The 19758-nt window shown below is 43.4% G+C and overlaps 1 protein-coding gene across 4 annotated transcripts in view; it reads left to right on the top strand.

Annotated features, from left to right (window-relative positions):
- Positions 1 to 19758, top strand: part of SLK (STE20 like kinase) — a 147408-nt gene that overhangs the window by 67206 nt on the left and 60444 nt on the right. For 2 of the 4 annotated variants that reach the window (XM_082268245.1, XM_082268242.1), the window contains exons 3-10: positions 6542 to 6590; positions 7440 to 7589; positions 9714 to 9786; positions 12411 to 12605; positions 15718 to 15799; positions 15885 to 16016; positions 16802 to 17534; positions 17667 to 18235. In XM_082268245.1, the coding sequence (XP_082124371.1) occupies positions 6542 to 6590; positions 7440 to 7589; positions 9714 to 9786; positions 12411 to 12605; positions 15718 to 15799; positions 15885 to 16016; positions 16802 to 17534; positions 17667 to 18235 (1983 nt within the window). Of the gene's footprint in view, positions 1 to 6541; positions 6591 to 7439; positions 7590 to 9713; positions 9787 to 12410; positions 12606 to 15717; positions 15800 to 15884; positions 16017 to 16801; positions 17564 to 17600; positions 17630 to 17666; positions 18236 to 19758 lie in introns of all 4 variants that reach the window. The other 2 variants (XM_082268244.1, XM_082268243.1) reach the window with 2 other exon arrangements.

Genomic DNA, 19758 nt, shown 5'->3' with positions numbered 1-19758 from the left:
GCTTCTGGGAGGTGGCCTACAGGAAGTGATGGAATCTAAAAATCACTTTAAAAATTCATATAAACTTTCAAGATTTGAAACCTTAGTGAGAGAAAAGCACATTATAATAGCTGGGCCAAAGATGACAATGGAAAACGCTCTTATTTATTAATAAAAGTGAATTTACCCTTTAAAGAGACTGTAAAGCCCCCCCCACCCTTTTTTTTATTAAGTTAAAATAAAATAGAGGTTGATACTTGCCTGCTCTCTGCAACAAGTAGTAAATCATTATTTTTTGACCTTAATGCAGGGAATGCATTAAAAAAAAAAAAAAAATTAACTTTAAGTTCAAGCTCCCCCTAACCCTCCCCTGATCCTCACAGGACAGAATCACTCACCCTAGCTTTGATGCGATCTCAAGCTGGTAATTTTAAGAAGGTTATATAAAAAATGTAATGCATAAACTGAAACATTTTTTTAATGATCAGGCTGCTTCATAAAACATTCCATTGGGGCTAGTGGATAGATAAAAGTTCATATACCGTACTTTTTTTTTTTTTTTTTTTTTTATATTAATGACCTTGTTTGTTAAATGATTTGTTGAAATTATGGCAGCCTAAAATGTATGATAAATGTCATTGCTCTTTCTTATATTTATTAGATAAAGGATTTTAGGCAGTTTCAACCAGACTTTAAAGAGGTTGTAAACCTCAGAAATTTTTTTTTAAAAAAACGAACAACTGAAAGACAAATACATAATGAGCTAGTATGCATCGCATACTAGCTCATTATAAAATTATTATAAAATAATTACCTTAGAACGAAGCCCCGCAGTGCCGACCGCTCATCTGTCTCATGGGTGACATGTTCTGTCGCCCTTCTTCCGGGTTTGCGGCATCAGGCCATTTGATTGGCTGGAGCTGCGATGACGTCACTCCTGCGCATGTGCGCAGGAGCAGACGGTCACGGCACAGGGCTCTGAAGGAACGGCTGTATGCAAAGTAAATATCTCCTAAACGGTACATGTTTAGGAGATATTTACAGTAATACCTATAGGTAAGCCTTATCATAGGCTTACCTATAGGTACAAGTTGCAGAGGAGGGTTTACTTCCTCTTTAATTGCAACTCAACCCAATCAGTCCCTGCTGGGAGAACAGTGGTGTTTGCTAGCGGCTATAAGCCGCTGGCAATATTCGCATGTAAAAATCCAACATACTGTTTGTACACAAGTTGATTGATGAATCGACTTGGGTGCAGTCAGCCTGCCCGCCCATACATGGTTCGAGATGAACCGGCCAAGATTCAAATAGCCTATGGCTGGCTTTATGCACATTAATAATGCCATGTTAGAAGAAGTTTATTCCTCTGTCTTCTATACTGTTGAATCTGTTAAAGTAAAACGACAGGCAATTTGTTTATTTATTTTGTTTCATTTTGGATATTGTAAGGGAGTATTATAAACCCTGTGAGATTTTTTTTTTCGCCATCAGTTTTCCTTTTTGTAGATTTCCCTTCCTTTCAGTCCTAGAGCCAAAAATGTAGTGAGAGGAAATCCCTGCAAATTAAGGTAATCCCTTCGGGACCCCCAGGTCATCCAACTAGTGTCCCCACTGGAGGATCTCACCTCTATGCCTGTTCTGGGGACAACCCAAAATTGGGCATTTTCTTTACTTTTACTTTCATTGATTATGGTAAACGGGACAAACGATGAGGGTGACTCTCCTTAATGGGAGCACAGTCGGCAACAAACATTGACAGAGGTTCTAATCCCTCTTCACTTTATCCAAAACTAGCAAAAAAAAAAGTTTTCTCTTTTGTTCATTGGCAGACACAGCTCCATATCTTCTTTGACCCTTGGGTTATGCTGCTCTTCCTAGAAGTAGGACACTAGGAGGAAAAGAGTTAAGAGTTTGACTATGCCCATAGGGCAGTCCCAGGGGGTATACTCCCACTTCCTGCTCTAGTTCTTCAGTTTTTTTCTGCCTAGACAGGAATAAGGACCTAGTTCCTTACTGGGATCTCTGGTCCTGGCATTTTTTGGTTTTTTAAACTGAATTTTTTTATTATTTTCTGTTCCTGTGAGAACTACAATCAAATGGCAGACTGGATATCCTAGATCCTTACGGTCTTCCCAGTCTGGCCAGCGAGCGCCCACAGGCCTCAGCTCCGCACCAGGTTGGCCGCTACATAGTCCCACTGGGCGGGGACTGGCCGGCGAGTTAAGCGCCTCATGAGGACGCATAGCCCTGGTCGCGACCCTGGTTATGACTGGAGTCGCAGCGTACCTCTGGCCCGCAGCACGCCCCCCCCATTCCCAGATGGGGAGGTGGTCTGCTCCGAGTGGTGCCCATCCAGTTCCATGGTGTGGTAAGTAGCGTGGTCCCTCGGGGTAGACGTGGGCCTCTTCCTGGGATTGGGCTGAAAATTTAGGCTGCCTCTTTGCAGCCCACTCGCGGCTGGCTGGCCGAGCTGATGACCAGGCTGTTCGAGCTGCTGACTGGGTCGATAGGGCTGTGGATGGGCATCCGCTCCCCCCCCCCTCCCCCTCAGGAGGGGGGCCATATGGTTTGCCTGACCCATGGGGACGCTGCATTTTTTTAGTGAAGTAAAGCAGCAGTTATTGTGTTAAAGGGGGTTCTCTGTCTGCGCGTCTGCGTCACGGCGGCCTTCTCTCCCCTTCTAGGGGACTATGTCCTAATATACCCTCTATGGAGGGCGACCCTTAGGTCTAATAGGTAGTCCTTTTGTGGACCTTTTAGCCAGCATCTCCTTTGTGGACCTTTTAGCCAGCATCTCCTTGCGGGAATGTGGTTGGTGACCTACCCTGCTTGTTATGTTCTCAGGGTGAGCTTAGCATATAGTAACTCTACTGGGTCTACGTCCACGCACTTCGGGTGCTCTGACTGTGAGGATGATTCCTCTTTTACTGCACATGCGCTTGCAATGGCGCTGGTCGGTGCACTGATTGTTTCAGTGCAGGAAATTTTAAACATGGAGGATGCAGCTGCTGAGGCGCCGGTCCCCTTGGGGGCGGCAGATCCTCTAAAGCGGCAAAGATATTTTCTTTTTCCCGCCTACTGTGACAAAATTGTCGCCTGTCAGTGGAGTTGTAAACGCAATATGGCGGTGCCTAAGCGCTTCGATCGACTGTATCCCTTGGGGAGTCTCTGTTGAGTACATGGGCCGTCCCACCTGTGGTGGACTCTCAGGTATCCAGACTGAATAAATCCACCCTAATTCTGGTGGAGGAGTCTCCGGTTTTAAAAGATCCTTTTGACAGGAGAGCCAAGACTTTGGTCCACCACATGTTTAATGTATCCAGTTCGGTCCATAGGCCAGTGTTCACCATAGCATGGTGTCCCTGACTTTCCCGAGTGGGCAAAGTTTTTGCGCCGTGATCAGAAGGGGGAATAAATTCCTCCTGCCTTTGGGGAGCTCGCGGACTAGTTGGTCCAGGGGTTGAAGTTAGTCTGTGATGCCTCTCTGAATGCGGCTCCCTTAGTCTCTGGGCTGTCCGTGACTGCAATGATCCTTCGGTGCATAATATGGCTAAAATGCTGGTCTGCGGACCAGACTTTCCAGAAGGCCTTATGTGATCTTCCCTTTGTAGGAAATCGTCTTTCAGAGCCTCCCTGTAAAGACCTCCTCTGGAGGTTCAATGAGGACCTGGTCTGGTATGCCGAGAACGGGTCCTTCCAGATCTACAGACAAACACCCCTTCTGCCTGAAGGAGCACTCTCACCCGTATCTGGGGTGGGAGAGGAAGTCTTCGCTTCTTTCTGGACCTGTGGACCTCCCTGATTCAAGACTAGTGGGTCCACGAGCTGATTCAGTTGGGCTACAAGATCCATTTTTTAGTCTACTCCTCCAGAGAGGTTCTTTCCTTCCAACCTGCGTTTATCCCCAGACAAGGGGTGATTGTTCTGGTCTCAGAATCGGAACGTTTGTTTCATGTTTGCAGGTCCCAGGAAGGAAAGTGAGGTATGTCCAATCTTGGACCCCAAGCTCTGAATAGCTTTGTGCGGGTACATATGTTTCAAATGGAGTCCATTTGTACGGTAGTGGCATCCCTAACTCAGGGGGATCTTCTGGCCTCTATTGATAGTAAGGACGCTTACCTCCATATTCCAATATACGTCGGTCATCCGCTCCTCTGCGAGGAGCATTATCAAGAGGTTTTACCTCAACCCCTCGGGTTTTCGCAAGTGTTGGCGTTGTTGTGTTAGCGGGGGGGGGGGGGGAGAGTTTCACCTGCTCTGAAGGACAACCGGGAGAAAACTGGGGGGGACTCTGCAGAAGTTCGTTTGGAAATTCAATTTCCAGGTATTAGTTCTGGTTCCGTTCCACCTAGTTGGACTATCTGAGTCTGTTCTGGACTCGGCCTCAGCCAGGGTGTTCCTCCCATGGGGCGAATTTCAAAAATCTGCCCACACGAGACCTTTGCAAAGAGAGATTCTTGTCATGTGGGGCAAGAATCCACAGTCTCTAGACAATCTGATCCTGTTGAGCCGGGGTACAAAAGGGTCCCTGATTTTGGTGGCTTCGCTCTCCGGCGATTCGACAGGGTACATTTTCCTTCCCCTGTACTAGAGGGTGGCCACCACGGATGCCAGCCTGTCTGAATGGGGTGGCGTTTTTTGGCACAGATTGTGTTCAGGGTCCTGGACTCTGGAAGAATCCAGACTACTGACCGATATACTGGACATTTCCTCCGGAGGTGTTTCATCAGTTGTGTCTCCGGTGGGGAACTCCTGAGGTGGTCCTGTTGACCTCTCGTCTCAACAGGAAGGTGCTTGGGTTTGCGGCATCGTCTCGAGATCCTCTGGCCGACTCCACAGACACACTACACTGGTGGCTCCTTTTGGGACCAGTATCGTCTGATATACGTCTTTCCTTTCTAGTAATTCTGCCAAGACTCCTGCATAGGCTCAAGGCAGAAGGGAATTACGGCCAACCTAGTGGCTCCAGACTGGCCTCACCGGTCTTGTTAAGCAGATCTGATACGGTTTGTCGCCGATGCTCCTTGGGAGACTTCTTAGAGGAGATCTGTTGGCTCAAGGGCTAATCTTCCTTCTTGCTTTACAGTCGCTGCCTCTAACGGCTTGGATGTCGGAAACAGGTGCTGAAGACTAGAGGGTTGTCTGAATCGGTGATTCCCACGCTGCTGCAAGCCAAAAAAAATCTACTTTTAGGTAGATTTACCATTGCGTTTGAAGAGCGTTCTTCGCGGATGTGAATCTCTTGGGGTTCACCCCTGCTCCTTTTCGGTGACTCGGACTTTTGCTTTCCTCCAACGAGGTGTGGAGCAGTGTCTGGCCTTGGGTACCACTGAGGGTCAGGTTCGGCCTTGGCGGTTTTCTTTCATTGTCCTTTGGCTATGCTTTCTGTGGTTCGCACCTTTGTTCAGGGGGTTCGCCACTTCGCTCCCCCAGTGAGGTTCTCATTGCCCTCGTAGGATCTCATCTTGGTGCAGTCCGTTCTTCGGTAACCAGAGTTGAAAAATATTTGCAAGATTCCTCTGCTTACATTGTCCCAGAAGGTAACCTTCCTTGTGTCTTAAGCTTAAGCCCCCTAAAGAGATTGCCCTACATTCTTTGGATGTGGCTCGGGCAATCAGGCAGTACCTGGCTGCGACTGAGTCGTTCCGAAAATCGGATTCCCTATTTGCCCTTTTCAGATGGACCCTGTAAGGGGCTGGCCACATCTGCTGTAACCATTTCCATAGGGATTAGGCAGACGGGGGTGCAGGCCTATTCCATTAAGGGTCAGCATCCTCCTTTCCCTGTTAAGGCGCATTCTACATGGGCACTTAGTGCCTCTTGGGCCTTCTGTCATTAGGGGTCAGTGGTGCTGGTTTGCAAGGTGGCCACCTGGTCATCCGCACACATTTTCACAAAATTTTATAAGGTGGATATGTTAGCATCTGCGGATGCTTTCTTTGGCCTCAAGGGTATGCAGGGCACTGTTGGGGAGAATTAGTCCTCTTTTGAGGCTGTACTTTTTTGTCGGGTGAGCTCCAGTTTTTTCTGGTTGAGCTCCTGTTTTACCTGGTTGGCTACGTTTAGCCTTTGGGAAGTTTATTTATTGCTGTGTTCTTCCCACCCCTCATGTTGACACTGCTTTGGGACGTCCCAAGGGTCAAAGAAGATATGGAGCTGTGTCTGTCAATGAACGAAAGCGAAAACTTGGATTTTTGTCCTACCGTAAAGAGCTAGAGCAGGAAGTGGAAGTATACCCCCCTGGGACTGCCCTATGGGCGTAGTCAAACTCTTAACTAATTTCCACCAAGTGTCCTACTCCTAGGAAGAGCAGCATAACCCAAGGGTGAAAGAAGATATGGAGCTGTATCTGTCAATGAACATTAGAGAAAAGGATTTTACAGTAAGACAAAAATTCAGTTTTTGCCTAATAGATGTACGTTAAGTGCATCAGCCAGGATGGATATTTCTTTACTTTAACTTTAGAGGTCAAGTGCTAGATTAGGTGTTATTGTGGAGGCCATATACAGTATGTTTTTAATCATCAGTAGGATTGATTTGAGATTTTTTCTTTTTTTTTTAGATTCTTATTGAATTTTGTGCGGGTGGAGCAGTAGATGCTGTCATGCTAGGTAAGTCTGCATTTGTCAAGATTCAAGGCTTCTGAAAACGTTTTCTAATACAAAGCTTCTCCAAATAGGTTCATTAGAAAACATGGATTTTATCATTAATTTTGTTTGTGTTTTTATCCTCTATATCAGCGATCCCCAACCTTTTCGGCACCAGGGTCCAGCCTTGTAGAAGAAAATTGTGCCGGGGGGGGGGGGGGGGGGGGGGTTGGTGCGATTTTTCACAGGGAATTTGTCTGGGCAATGGCTGTTAGCGCTTCAGTCATTACGACACCTTGGTTGATATGGTGTCAGGATGATTAAAGTGCATTATTTCTACTATTACATTGTAATATGAGATGAAATAACTCCACGTACCATAATGCATAATCTATGGGAGCCCTGGGTGTGTCACTTGCCACGTTGCCTACCACCAGATTCAGCATGTCACTTGCCACGTCGCCTGCCACCAGATGCAGCATGTCACTTGCCACCGTCGCCTTCCACGAGTAGCAGATTGTCACTGCATTGATGGCGGCACAGATGTGCACATTAGATCATTGAGCACAGCAGCAGGCCTCTGTGCAGTGGGGGGTTTCATCCTACCCTAGATTGAGGGCAGCACAGCGGTATTGCAGGGCAGGCGATGAGAGATGTCATCTCGCGGACACCCACCCTATATAATTAATAGAAAATTATATGAGAATCAATAGGAGTGTTTTAGCAACAGAGGCAGTGTTTATCTAGAAAGCTGTGGGCAGGACTAGATGTGACCATCTGCTTTTTGATAAGCTACAGAATCCAATGCTTGAATGGTTAATAATATGGAGCATTAAAATATTGTTGAATCATTGCCATGATTTCTGTTTTCAGAGCTGGAACGTGCATTGACAGAACCTCAGATCCGGGTAGTGTGCAAGCAGACATTAGAGGCTCTGATTTATTTACATGAAGCTAAAATTATTCACCGGGATTTAAAGGCCGGAAACATCCTGCTCACTCTTGATGGTGATGTGAAGCTGGGTAAGTGGTTTAATAAAGGAATTTTTAATGCTGTCTGGTCTCTGTAGGTGCGTCTCTACATCAGCTCCTATATATGTGAATAAAGAGTACTGGAGAATATGAAGGTTTTAAAGTCTGTAAATCTATTTACAGAAATGTGCCTCTGACTTATTTGAATGTCTCCTGTAGCCTGTTCTAGCCAATCAAGACAAACGTGACAACGGACATGCAGATTATTTTTAGCAAAAGGTTTGCGTTGACTCCCTCTATTAGGACCCATTCACACCAGAAAGATTTGTTACGGCATGATTTATGTGTTTTATGTTAAGGCCACCCATTCAGTTGAATTGACTTTGAAATGAACTGCAAGAGATCTAAACATGCACCAGCTACTGTAGATTGCAATCTGCTATGTGTATTTTTTTTTGTTTTTTTTCACGTAGCAGACTGCAATCTACAGTAGTTTGTTTCGGTGATCTGCCACACAGATGCATTGAGGTTGCATTCAAAATGAATGGTTCTGCAGTGCACCAGGACAGATAACATGCTTTATCACGCCTTGTGGTTCTGTGCATGTTATCACTAGGCAGTGGTGTGAACAGGCCCTTATTTACCTGTATATGGTCTACCAACGTGTATCTCATTTGGTGAGGGAGTGGAAAAAGCAATAATTGTTAGGCCCTATTAGCACATGCATGTACCCAGGCAAACTACAGATTTGATTATCAGAGTGGATTGCCAAATACGCAGTGTATCTGAGCTGCCTCGTCAGAGATGGAGATCTCTAGAGCTCAATCTGTTGGCAGAATGGTGACAGCCTGGGGGCCCTATGCATTTTCTTGCAGGAAGTTCCTTGTGTGTAAAAAAAAAAAAATCCCTCTTTCTTATTCACTATTGTCTTCAGTTCTGGAAAGCCATTTAAAGCTTTGCATCTCTACCAGGAAAAAGTTATTATCGGCACTTTCACATTTACCAACTTTTAATTTAGGCCATGCCTACTGGGTGATCAAAGAACTACTCTAGTCTAAACAAAAAACATTTCTGTGGTCTCTAATGACAGAGCTATTAGGTTATATAACCTTTTGATGATTTGGCTCAGTTTCTGAGGTTGAGAGGGCTGCTAATATGTAAATGAACTAACAGCAGTGACCAGCTTACAGAAAACTCCTGCACAAAGCCAAACGCGTTTCATGCTGGATTACCACCCTATTCTGAAAGAAATATGCAAAGAACACCAAGATTCCAATAAGAAAACACAACTCCTGTATGAGGGCCTGTTTATGCCTCACCACACTCTGCCATTATGCACAGTTCAGTAAGCAGTCTGTTCAAAATGAGTGGGCTGCAATGCACCACAGCACACACAGGAGCAGGTCTTGCTGCATTTTTATGCAACACTCATATTTTATGGTGCTTTGTAATTTATTGCAGTGCAGGTGCATTGGGGTGCCATTCAAAATGAATGGTACCACACCGCATGTATGGCGTGTTACCATGCTTTGTGGTAGAACTTGTGTTTCCGCAAAGGGCTAGTGTAATTGGACCCATAGACAGTATTTTCTTTGTAGCCAGATTTCAGCATTAATCCAACAGACATTAATTGATGGTCATCCAATACCTGTAATTTTCTAAAGATCTGAAGACAATCGGACTGGTCATTGTCATCCAGAATACACCATCCTGCTGAGTTCCTTCAGCTGACATTTCTGTGCTTTCTTAGACTTTTCAGGCCTGTTTACCAAAGCTAGAATTTCTGAAATCCATTAAAGGATACATTCCTATAATTTGTGTGCTTATATACTTCATATAAAACACTAGCAGAAGGTATGTTACATAAAGTATATGAAGTTTATTTTATTAACTTTGGGAAAAAATGGTATAATGTGTGTGCATATATAGGAGTGTAATCATTTCTTTCTACTGGAATATTCTTTCATTGCAAAGAATGGGGAAGCTATTTTGGAAAGTGGTAACAGTCACGTTTTTGCTGTGGCTTTTGCTAAGACATGTAGTTTTTCATGTATACAAGCTGTAATAAGTAGTTAATTACTGCACTCTTGAAATGGAAGTGTTGTGGGTGACATATGTAATTATGTATTACAAAGTTCTGAAAGTGTTTATCATTTAATTTTTGTTTCATTAAAGCTGATTTTGGAGTGTCTGCTAAGAATACTAGAACATTACAGAGGAGAGACTCATTCATTGGTACTCCTTACTGGTATGTGCTATTTTTTTTTTTTTTCTCAAACTTAATGCAGTACTTTCCCTTTCGCCTCATCCCTCCTCCTCTGCCATATTTGGATCTTTTTTTATTTTTCTGGGGGGGTTTTGACAGGTACCCGCTCCTACTTCCGTCCAGTTCGCCATGTCGATCCTAGCTGAAGTTCAGCCCCCCACCCTTTTTTTTTTTTTTTTTTTATCTTCGCCCGCACTCTTGTGGGACACATTATAGGTCCCAGAAGACTGCGGGACCATTCACAAAGCGCAGCGTGCCTGAAACCCAAAGCCAACTGGCTCCAGACAAGAGGGTTAGGAGGGCTTTACACATGAGAGCTTACATTCTTAAGCCGACCATACATGGATTGAAATTTGGTAGGGATTGGCCAAATTTAGATCCATGTATGGGCAGGGAGGTTGTACAGAAGTTGATTTACATATCGACCTCTGTACAACCACTCTGTCAAATTTTTCCTGTTTGATCAGTGTTGCAGGTTATAGCCTGCAACACTGATCAGTGTATTCTGACAGCAGGGAAGTCTCCCTTCTGTCAGAATAGAATTGCTCAGCAAGGATTCCCCCATCCACATCGAGTGTGTGGATGAGGGAATCCAGTCAGTTTATTTCTATTTTTTTTTCATTTAACCCACTCGTGGAATGAAAAAAAAAAATGGACTCATCACTGGGTTGCCTTAAAGGGAGTGGCAAGGGGTTTCCTTTGGTGTTCCAGTTTTTTCCCATAAACCCAAAACTCAGTGTGGTAGGGAATTATTCTGCAAGCTCCACTGGATAGGCACTGATAATAAATGATCTATTAACTTGTAAAGGACTGGAGCATAAGTTCTTCAGTAATTGTTTGTGTTGAGCATGCGGTTAGGTCGTTCATGTTTTCACAAAATTACAGTGTTCACCAAATTTTGACTCCTCTATAATCAGGCGGATACTGAGTAGGGGTGAAGTACTCTAGCAACACTCTAGTGTTTGTAGAGTTTTGGAATTTGGAACTAAAAACGAAATACCTTTTTGATTTGGTTTTTGCCCTTTGGATTTTGGAGATGGGCAAATAACCCATTCTTTACCATACAATCAGGTTGCACGTGAACTGCTTCTTTCAGACCTTTTCCTAAAGCTGCTTCAAAGATGAACACTGGCGGATATTCAAGACCCAGATTAAAGGATAAATTCACCTTTTGTAACTTGTTACATGTTACACCCATATTCCAGGTGTAACATGTTACAGATGCACCAGCCTCCGCACTCCCCCCAATCCTGTTTTGACAGCTAGTGGGGGATCTTCTCTCCGCACCTGCTGTCATAGTTAAAATAAATAAATACTCCGGCCGTGTCATTCAGTCACAGTATTCTGTGAATGTGAAAACTAAAAGTACCAACAGCCTTTGCTGTGAAGCGCTATAGGTAGAGTTCATTGAGTCTTGCTGTCAGAGTGTAACTGCCTCCTCATATGAGGTACGAGCAGCCAGCTTACATGGACTGTCTGCAAGAACCCTGCATGATGGTGGGTACAATTGAAATTTACCTGCAAACAGATATGCGTTATTATTATTATTTTTTTGATTTTTTTTACAAAGGTAAACGTATCCTTTATTGCAGCTCTGTATACAATAATACATCATTACATGTTTTTTCTTAAATGTAAATGTTCTTTTCTTGATATCAGCCTCTTTCAATAAACTCCTATAGTAAAGCTCAAACTGGAAAATGGAGAAGCAGCATAGGGAGCCAGTCAGTTGTGCTATAGGGCTCATTTGCTAACAATGGGCATTCAGGAGGGCACAATAAGGCCCCTTTCACACAGAGAATCCGTTAGGCGGACTCCGTTTTTCTCAGCGGGGGATCGATCCGCCAATCCCCCGCTGAGCAGACGGATGACAGCTGTGTCTCCGCGCAGTGTGCGGAGACACAGCTGTCAGGTCCCGCTGTTCTCTATGGGGAATCAGAGGGGAACGGACCATCTGTCCGTTCTCATCCGATCCCATCCGATCAGATCCGCTGGACGGATGCAAAATAGGGTTTCCATCCATCCAGATTTGACTAATCAAATTGGATGTCAGCGGACATGTCTCCGCTAACATCTGATTTCCCATAGAGATGCATGGGGTGTCCGTTCAGATCCGCCAAAAAAACTGACAGGCGGATATGAACGGTCCGCCTGTGTGAAAGGGGCCTAACAGAGATAACCTCATCAGCCTGCTGCTTCTTGTTTTACGGTCCAGTGTTGGACTGGAAGCAGAGACAAGACCTGTATGTGTTACTCAGAGAAAAGTTGGGTCTCCCTGCTAGCTGTGCATATTTTAGGAATGAAGGGACAGAATTAAAATCTCTTCCAAAAATGTATATCATCTATGGTTTTAGCTGTTTGCTTAAAGTTCAGCTTTAAGCTGAATTTATCATTCCAGTTGACTTTTTTGTCTGCAGACAAAAGTAGTTCTCTACTTCTCAAATGTCAATGTGCACCAGCTCATAGATTTTTTTATTTTTTTTTATTTTTAAAGGCGTGCACAATTTGACAGTTATTGTATATTTTTCACATATTAGGTGAATGTTCATGGTTTGTGTTTCTTGGTGTTGGTATGCTTCAGATCTCTCTCTCCTCTTTTATTTTAGGATGGCACCAGAGGTGGTGATGTGTGAAACTTCCAAGGATAAACCCTATGATTTTAAAGCTGATGTTTGGTCTCTTGGCGTCACTTTAATAGAGATGGCTCAGATTGAGCCACCTCACCATGAATTAAATCCAATGAGAGTGTTGCTAAAGATTGCAAAATCTGAGCCTCCTACATTGGCTCAACCTTCTAGATGGTAAGATTTATTTTACCAGTCACTTCTCACATCAATATGTTTGTACAGTGAAACCTTGGTTTGCGAGTATAATTGGTTCCAGCAGCTTGCTTGTAATCCAAAACACTCGTATATCAAAGCAAGTTTTCCCATAAGAAAGCATTGAAACTCAGATGATTCGTTCCACAAGCATTTAATGGTACAAACAAAGATATGCTGTATTATATATAAAGTACATAACTGTACAGTATAAGTATGCCATCTCCTCTGTTAAATAACAATATGTGTCCCTGTGTCTGTATTGTATATAACAGATGCCGATTTATACTGTATTAGAGCTTGTCTGGCTGCCAGCCCTCTGCTTCTCTCCTCCCCTCCTCCTCAGATGACGTCAGCAGGAGTGATCGGCCCCTCCCGCCGGGTAGAGCAGAGAGACGAACAGTCACGTAAGTGCAGAGAGACACTCTGAAACAGTAGAAATCGGCATCTTTATATACAGTACAAGCACTGGGACACATAATAGTATGTAACAGAGGGCATTACAGAGGGGATGGCATGCTTTTAGTGTATAAAACTGCTTGTATATCAAGACAGATTTGTAAAAACAAATGTTGCTCGTCTTTCAAAATGCTCGTAAACAAAGGTACTCGCAAACCAAGGTTTCACTGTATTGTTTCTACTAAATACTGTACTTTTCAACTAATTATATTTTATTGCTCATCTACTTGCTCAATGTTCAATATCATTCAATAGAAATTGATGGATATTGACTAGCATGTGACATAGTGGCTAATTTAAAAGCAGAAGCAATAACATATTGGTAACCTAGAGCTGACAGGTAATGGCATTCATTCTTTAAAATGTAATACATGAAACGTTTTCACCCGCTTACTGTACAAGCATGTACAGAACAATTGCTGAGGAGGGGTTACGTATATTTCCAGTGTTATTCCTTTAAGGTTAACCTATACTGAAAAGTCAACATAATGTTTTATCTTGTTGGGATATATGAATACAAAGTCTGAAATACTTACCTTTCCAGGAGAAAATGCTGCATAAGGCTCCCTCAAGTTCTATTTCTGTGACCACGTGGTCTTTGCTGAAGAAGAGGAACAGCCAGTCTGAACTATTTTTTTTCCCCTTCAGCATAGGTCATGTGGCCAGATGCCTACGTTTTTGGGTAGGTGTTCAGTGCCTGAGTATCTCGGGTATTCTCTCCAGGGAAGATAATTTTTCAGCCTTTGTTTCTCTTTATTTATCACAGCAAGACTATTAACCTGGTTTTTAGCCTGACTTCATATTCCCCAAGAACAACTGGGCAATTTGTTCCTCCCCTTCCCTGCTCACCTACCCATGTTTAAGGTTGCCATACACAAAATATTCTTGCATTAAGCCTGTTTGCTAAACATATAAAATCTTGCAGATTTCCCCATCTACGCTGTCCAGTGGAGGTGGATGAATGTCCTGCTGCGCTGATTGTATTCTGATAGAATGGACAAACAGCAGCTGCAATTGATTGGATGCTGCCACTCCTTGGGCAAAAAGGGCCACCCACAGAGTGAATTTGAAGGAAGGTCAAATGGGAACTGGCCAAAATTCACATATTGTGTGATCAGCTTAAATTGTAAAAAATAGAAAGTGTATTTATCTTGTTTTCCTAAATGCAGCGTTGGTCATGTGACTATGCCTGTCCCTGCTGGTCAGCTCCAGCATTGGTTTGTAGGTTGACTTCCATTGGTGCTCACGTGTTGTAATGTTAGAGCACCCACCAGTCCAGGCAGAACACTGTGAGGCTGTGCGATTGCGCTGAGCCTTGGGGGTGAGTCAAGGACAGCCTAGGCTTACAAGGATGGGTTGTATGATGCTGGTCATCATTCAGCCTGGAATTTGAACAAAAAATCAGAGCAGAAGGTAAGTCTTTTTTAATGAATTATAAGTAAACTAAATCATTAAAGTAGAAAGCTAGAGTTGGGTTTCAGGTGTGCATGCTGTGCTAGCATGTCATGAGCTGGCCTAAGGAGTATGTACATCTAAAGGTATAATGCAGATTTCATCTTTCATAAAACTGTAGGCTTTCATTTGTCAGCAGAAATTATCTTGCTGACCATTAAGGCAGGGTTCACATGTGGGAAAATACAACATGTGGTTTGCACAAGGGTTGCATCACATTCCTGTGAACATCACATGCGATGTCTGTGCAGTGTGATTTCAGCCATACATTTTTTTTTTTTTTTTTTTTTTAATGGCTGAAATCGCATCTGCATCAAAATAGTGCAGGGCTTTTTTTCTCTGGCACCTAAATCGCATTACAGGGAAGTTCACACCCATGCAACGCAATTCTGGCAATCACACTGTGTCTTGCCATCTGTTTCGGGGTGTCATTAAGATCGCATTGACACCCACAGCAGATCGCATTTGATTGCTTAGACTGCGATGCGGGGAAACGCAGCGAATCCTGTCCATTTCCTGCATCGCAATTATTTGTGAACCGAGACTAAAAGAGAAGGGTTTCATTAACATAACTATTTTATGCTTACCTAGGTGGATGTAGAATTTGTCCGATGCTACATCTGTCCCCCCTCAGCGCTAAGACCTGAGAACTGAGCGATCAAACCCCGCTGATTGCTCAGCTCTGTCTTCAGGCTGCAGAGAGCGAGTGACTGTCAGTTGCTAGTATATATTTTGACATTGCTGTTAAATGTGAAAATTGCTTCCCAAAAAAGTCCAAAATAGCTGCAACAGAAGACTTTGAACACTTACCTCTGTGGTAGATGTCATGTATTAACTTCTGTGCAAAAGTGGACCGCACCTGGCAAAGTGTTCACATCCAATTGTGTCAGATGCCTGGTCCACCACTGCGCTTAGTGGCTCCTCCGGCCAGCCCCTACATTACTACTGTGTCCTGTAGTGAGATAGTCAAATGGGAGCAACTACAGCAGGTAGCAGTGGACCATGCATTTGACAAACCTAAGACACCGAGAAGTTCAGACTTGCTGCCTGTTGGGGAGCTTTCTGTCCCGCGATTCCAAGAAAATGTGTTTAAGAAGCAGCAGTCTCTTTAAATGTTAATGAGATAAATCATGAATATCTTTACACTTAAAAAATGTAAATCTGCTCATACTTCTTGTTTTAGGTCAAGGGATTTTAATGACTTTTTGAGGAAATGCTTAGAAAAAAATGTTGATAACCGCTGGAATACTGCTCAATTGCTACAGGTAACAGAAAACACAGGCACTTTGTGTAGCAAGGGTTTTTTACTTTACTTGTTGATGAGTAAAATTCGGATGTCTTTGTCTGTAGCACCCATTTGTGTCAGTGGTCCATTCCAACAAGCCCTTACGAGAGCTGATTGCGGAAGCCAAGGCCGAGGTTTTGGAGGAAGTGGAAGAAGCTAAAGATGAAGAGGAGGAGGATGAGGCTGAAACATCTTTGGTTAGTGTTCTGGTGTTTTTTTAAATTTCAAGGTTTTATGATGATGTTTGCAAACTGTATGCATTCTGTACAGCATAAATGTAGCATGAATGGAGCTTAGAAGTAGATACGGCCTTTGGGTTGTGATTACAGATAAAGAAATCATACTATACAAGTAGATGTTTACTCAACTGGCAAATTGTAACTGTTGTTAATATACTGATTGGGCCCCTGATTTATGAGCAGTAACTTTTGAAATGCCACCTTTTAATACACTAATTTTCCTGATTGAGACAAAAGGTAGAAATTTTTAAAAGGGAATAATATAAAGTGCCTGCCAGAGGTTTTTTTTTTTTCGCCGTTAAAGTATATGTTGCGCTAAAATGTATTTTTATTTTTTTTATAAAATATGAAAGGTCTAGAACCTTTGTCAGGCTTTTATCGCTTTGTTCCACTGGAGGGATTTGCCTTTCTCAATGTACCCTAGTGACCATTGCAACCCGGACTGAAAATAAGTACAGGCGCTCCCTGGGTGTATATCTAAAATTTTCGGCTGTCACCAAGGACAATTTTTCCCTGGTTTTTAACAGATTTCCTGTTACATCTTCAGGACAGGAAATTAAGGTAATTCTCCTTAATGGAACAAGAAAGCAAACAAAAAAAAAAACTGACAGGGTTTTGAACCATTCCCCACTTTATCCAAAACTATTAAAAAATAGGTGTTCGATATACTTAATATTTATTTGTGTATGTTGCCAAGCACGTTTCAGCTTTTGTAATAGTTCATTTTTTATTTTTTTATTTAGCCTGTTCCCGACAGTAAACGGGCTTCTTCAGACCTTAGCATAGCTAGCTTGGAAGATGATAAACTTTCCCAGAATGCTTCAACTCTTGAACCGGTTTCTGAAAAACCTACAGCTGCTGAGGCTGAAGATAAATTCCTAAATCGGGATAACATATCAGATGCTGCTAAAGTGAGAGTGGTGGAAACACCTGATGTTCAGAAGCCTGCCACTCCAGAGGTCACCAGGAAAGAAAGTGAAATACCAGATGCTGAGAAGACTGCCATACCTGTGAAAGAGGACAATGAAAAGGAAAAGAAAGATGAAGTTGGTGTGGCAGTTTCTCTTTCAGGTGCAGACAGCCTACCAGAAAAGGCAGAAGAGCCCTCACCTCCAGTAGTGGTTGAAGAAAAGATTCCAGATGTTACTGAAGATCAGCCTACAACTGCAGAGTCTGAGGTCAGTCAACCTGTTCCCATTTCTGAAGAGGGAGAAATTACAAATGAGAAAGAAGCAGAGAGTACCAAACCAGACTTAATATGTGTGCCAAATAGTGAGAATGTTCCTGAGACAACAGATCAGGTTCCTAAGGTGGAACTTCCAGAAGAGCAGAAACCTGAACCTCATGTTGAGGAAAATGGTACAAGTGAAGAATCCGTTAATGAAAAATTTGATCAGACGGCAAACACTAATGTTGAAATTAAAGAGATAACTGCTGTATCTAACGCTGATGATATTCTAGAGGTGGTTGAAATAGGTTCCAAAACAAAACTGGAGACAGCTGAGGTCTCGCCTGATGATATCCAAGAGGTGGTTGAAGAAGGTTCCAAAACAAAACCGGAGACAGTTGAGGTCTCGTCTGATGATATTCAAGAGGTGGTTGAAGAAGGTTCCAAAACAAAACCGGAGACAGCTGAGGTCTCGCCTGAGCATGAAGAAAGCCAAGAAGTAAAAGAAGGTCCAGGTAATGTAAGCATTGATTCAAAGAATCAGGATGACCTAAAAATAGAAGATGCAAATGAAGTAAATCATGTAAATGGTGATGGAGAGCTTGCACCATCTTTACCTGTTAAAACCGATGATGACCAAAGAGAGGACCCAAGCATGGTTCCTGATGACGGTACTAAGGATCTTTCTAGTGAAACTGTATCTTCAGCTCCACAGTCTGATAAAGAGTCCATCCAAAGTCTTCCCCAGGATAATGCTGTGAATTCCAATGATAGTGCTGCTGCTGCTCCAATGGATGATTCTCAAGTTGGTGTACCTAGTATTAGTGTCATTGCTGCTGAAGAAGAAAGGAAAGAAAAATCAGAGTCTCAGTCAGGAGAGACAGAAATTCAAAAGGAAATTGATTCTGACTCTGGAATGGGATCAACTGCTGATAGCGGCAGCATGGATTTGAATTTGTCCATATCGAGTTTCTTAACGAAGAAAGAATCAGGGTCAATATCTATACAGGTAAGAGTATAAGAACATTAAACTTGGGGTTTTCTTTGAATTCTTTCCAAAGTGGTTGGATTGGGCAAGTGTGTCAACCAATAATATTAAAGGATAGGTTCACCTTTTAACAAAAAATAAAAAAATGCAAATTTTTTTCAGGTAAAAAAAATAGCATTTACTATTTTTGGTTTAGGAGCCTGGAAAGCATTGCACCAGTGATCAGCACACCTGTCAGTGTAAGCTGCCTACCTGTACATTGTACTGGCAGGCAGTTTTACACTGACCAGAAGAAGAAATGAACTACCACAGCGCTCAACAGCACCATTGTAGATCATTGAGAACTACAACCTGAGAACTGTGAATGAATGATGTGCCCCACATATTTCTTGAGATTGTGGCAGCGACCGGGGGAAGAAGATCCCATGCTCGCTGGCAAAACGGGATCAGGGGAGTGTGGGGGCCGATACATTTGTAACATTTTACTCCCTGAATATGGGTAAAACAACATGTTACAAAAGGTGAACATTATCCTTTAAGTCACATAAAATAATATTATATTCAGAGCGTAACTCCAGCTTTTTTTTCCCTGCTCCCACCCACGTCTACTTCCAGTTTGGATGGTGGCCAGCGCCTTTCAGTTCCTTCCTGTGAGCCCAGACTGCCATTGACACACTGCCTGTGAATGTATCATGACGCTTGTCTGGGCTCTCAGTAGTGCTGCACTAAAAGATGCTCATGCAGTGGTGAATGTTTATTCCCTCTGTCAGGTTTGTGGTGTTTTCTGTGTCCCTGTAGCGCAGAGTTCATGTTAACCTGGTCTTGGAAGAGGAAGTGAGCTGAAATCTCCTCAAAATTGTTTGTGCGTATGTGCGCTTCACTAGGTCTCTTCTCTCATTGAATGTCTACAGAGACGGCTATGCCCAACGATTTCTACGGAATCCCGTTCTATCTAGGCATTCAGCCTGTTTATTACTGTTCAGCTTGTTCATTTAGGCTGGCTGTGGATTATGCAATTTTCTTTCCTTCAACCCGTAGTTGAAGGGAAGACAATTGCTTGATTCCCCTATCAACGCAGTCAGAGTTGATGGAGGGAATTCCTACAATTCGCTATTGTATTCTGACAGTGGGAGGTTTCAATTACTGCTGCCGGCTGTAACTAGCAGCAGAAATTGTAAGAAACACATTTGACAGGCTGGTTGTACTGAGCTTGATCAATAGATCGACTTCAGTACAGCCAGTCTGCCCATAGATTGTTTAACCGGTTGCCGACTGCGCACAGTATATTTACTGTGGCAGTCAGCCCCGGCCAGGTAGAGTGACGTAGATCTGCGTCGCTCGCCTGTCACTGCTATTAGAGCCAATAGCGGGGGAGCGCACGCCCGCTGAGGCGCGCGCCCGCTGAGGCTCGTTCAGGGAGGAGTGCGGGCGTGTGACCGGCGGACCCGATGTCCGCCGGTCACTCGCCGATCGTCGGTACAGCGGGAGAAAGGCAGAGCGGCTTATGTAAACAAGCCTCCTGTCATTCTCCCCTGTGTAAAAAT

This window comes from Pelophylax lessonae (genome assembly GCF_965119305.1).
Source record: "Pelophylax lessonae genome assembly, chromosome: 9".
Lineage (NCBI taxonomy): Eukaryota > Metazoa > Chordata > Amphibia > Anura > Ranidae > Pelophylax > Pelophylax lessonae.
Note: the sequence above shows the minus strand (reverse complement) of the source record. Positions and strands in the feature narration are given on the sequence as shown.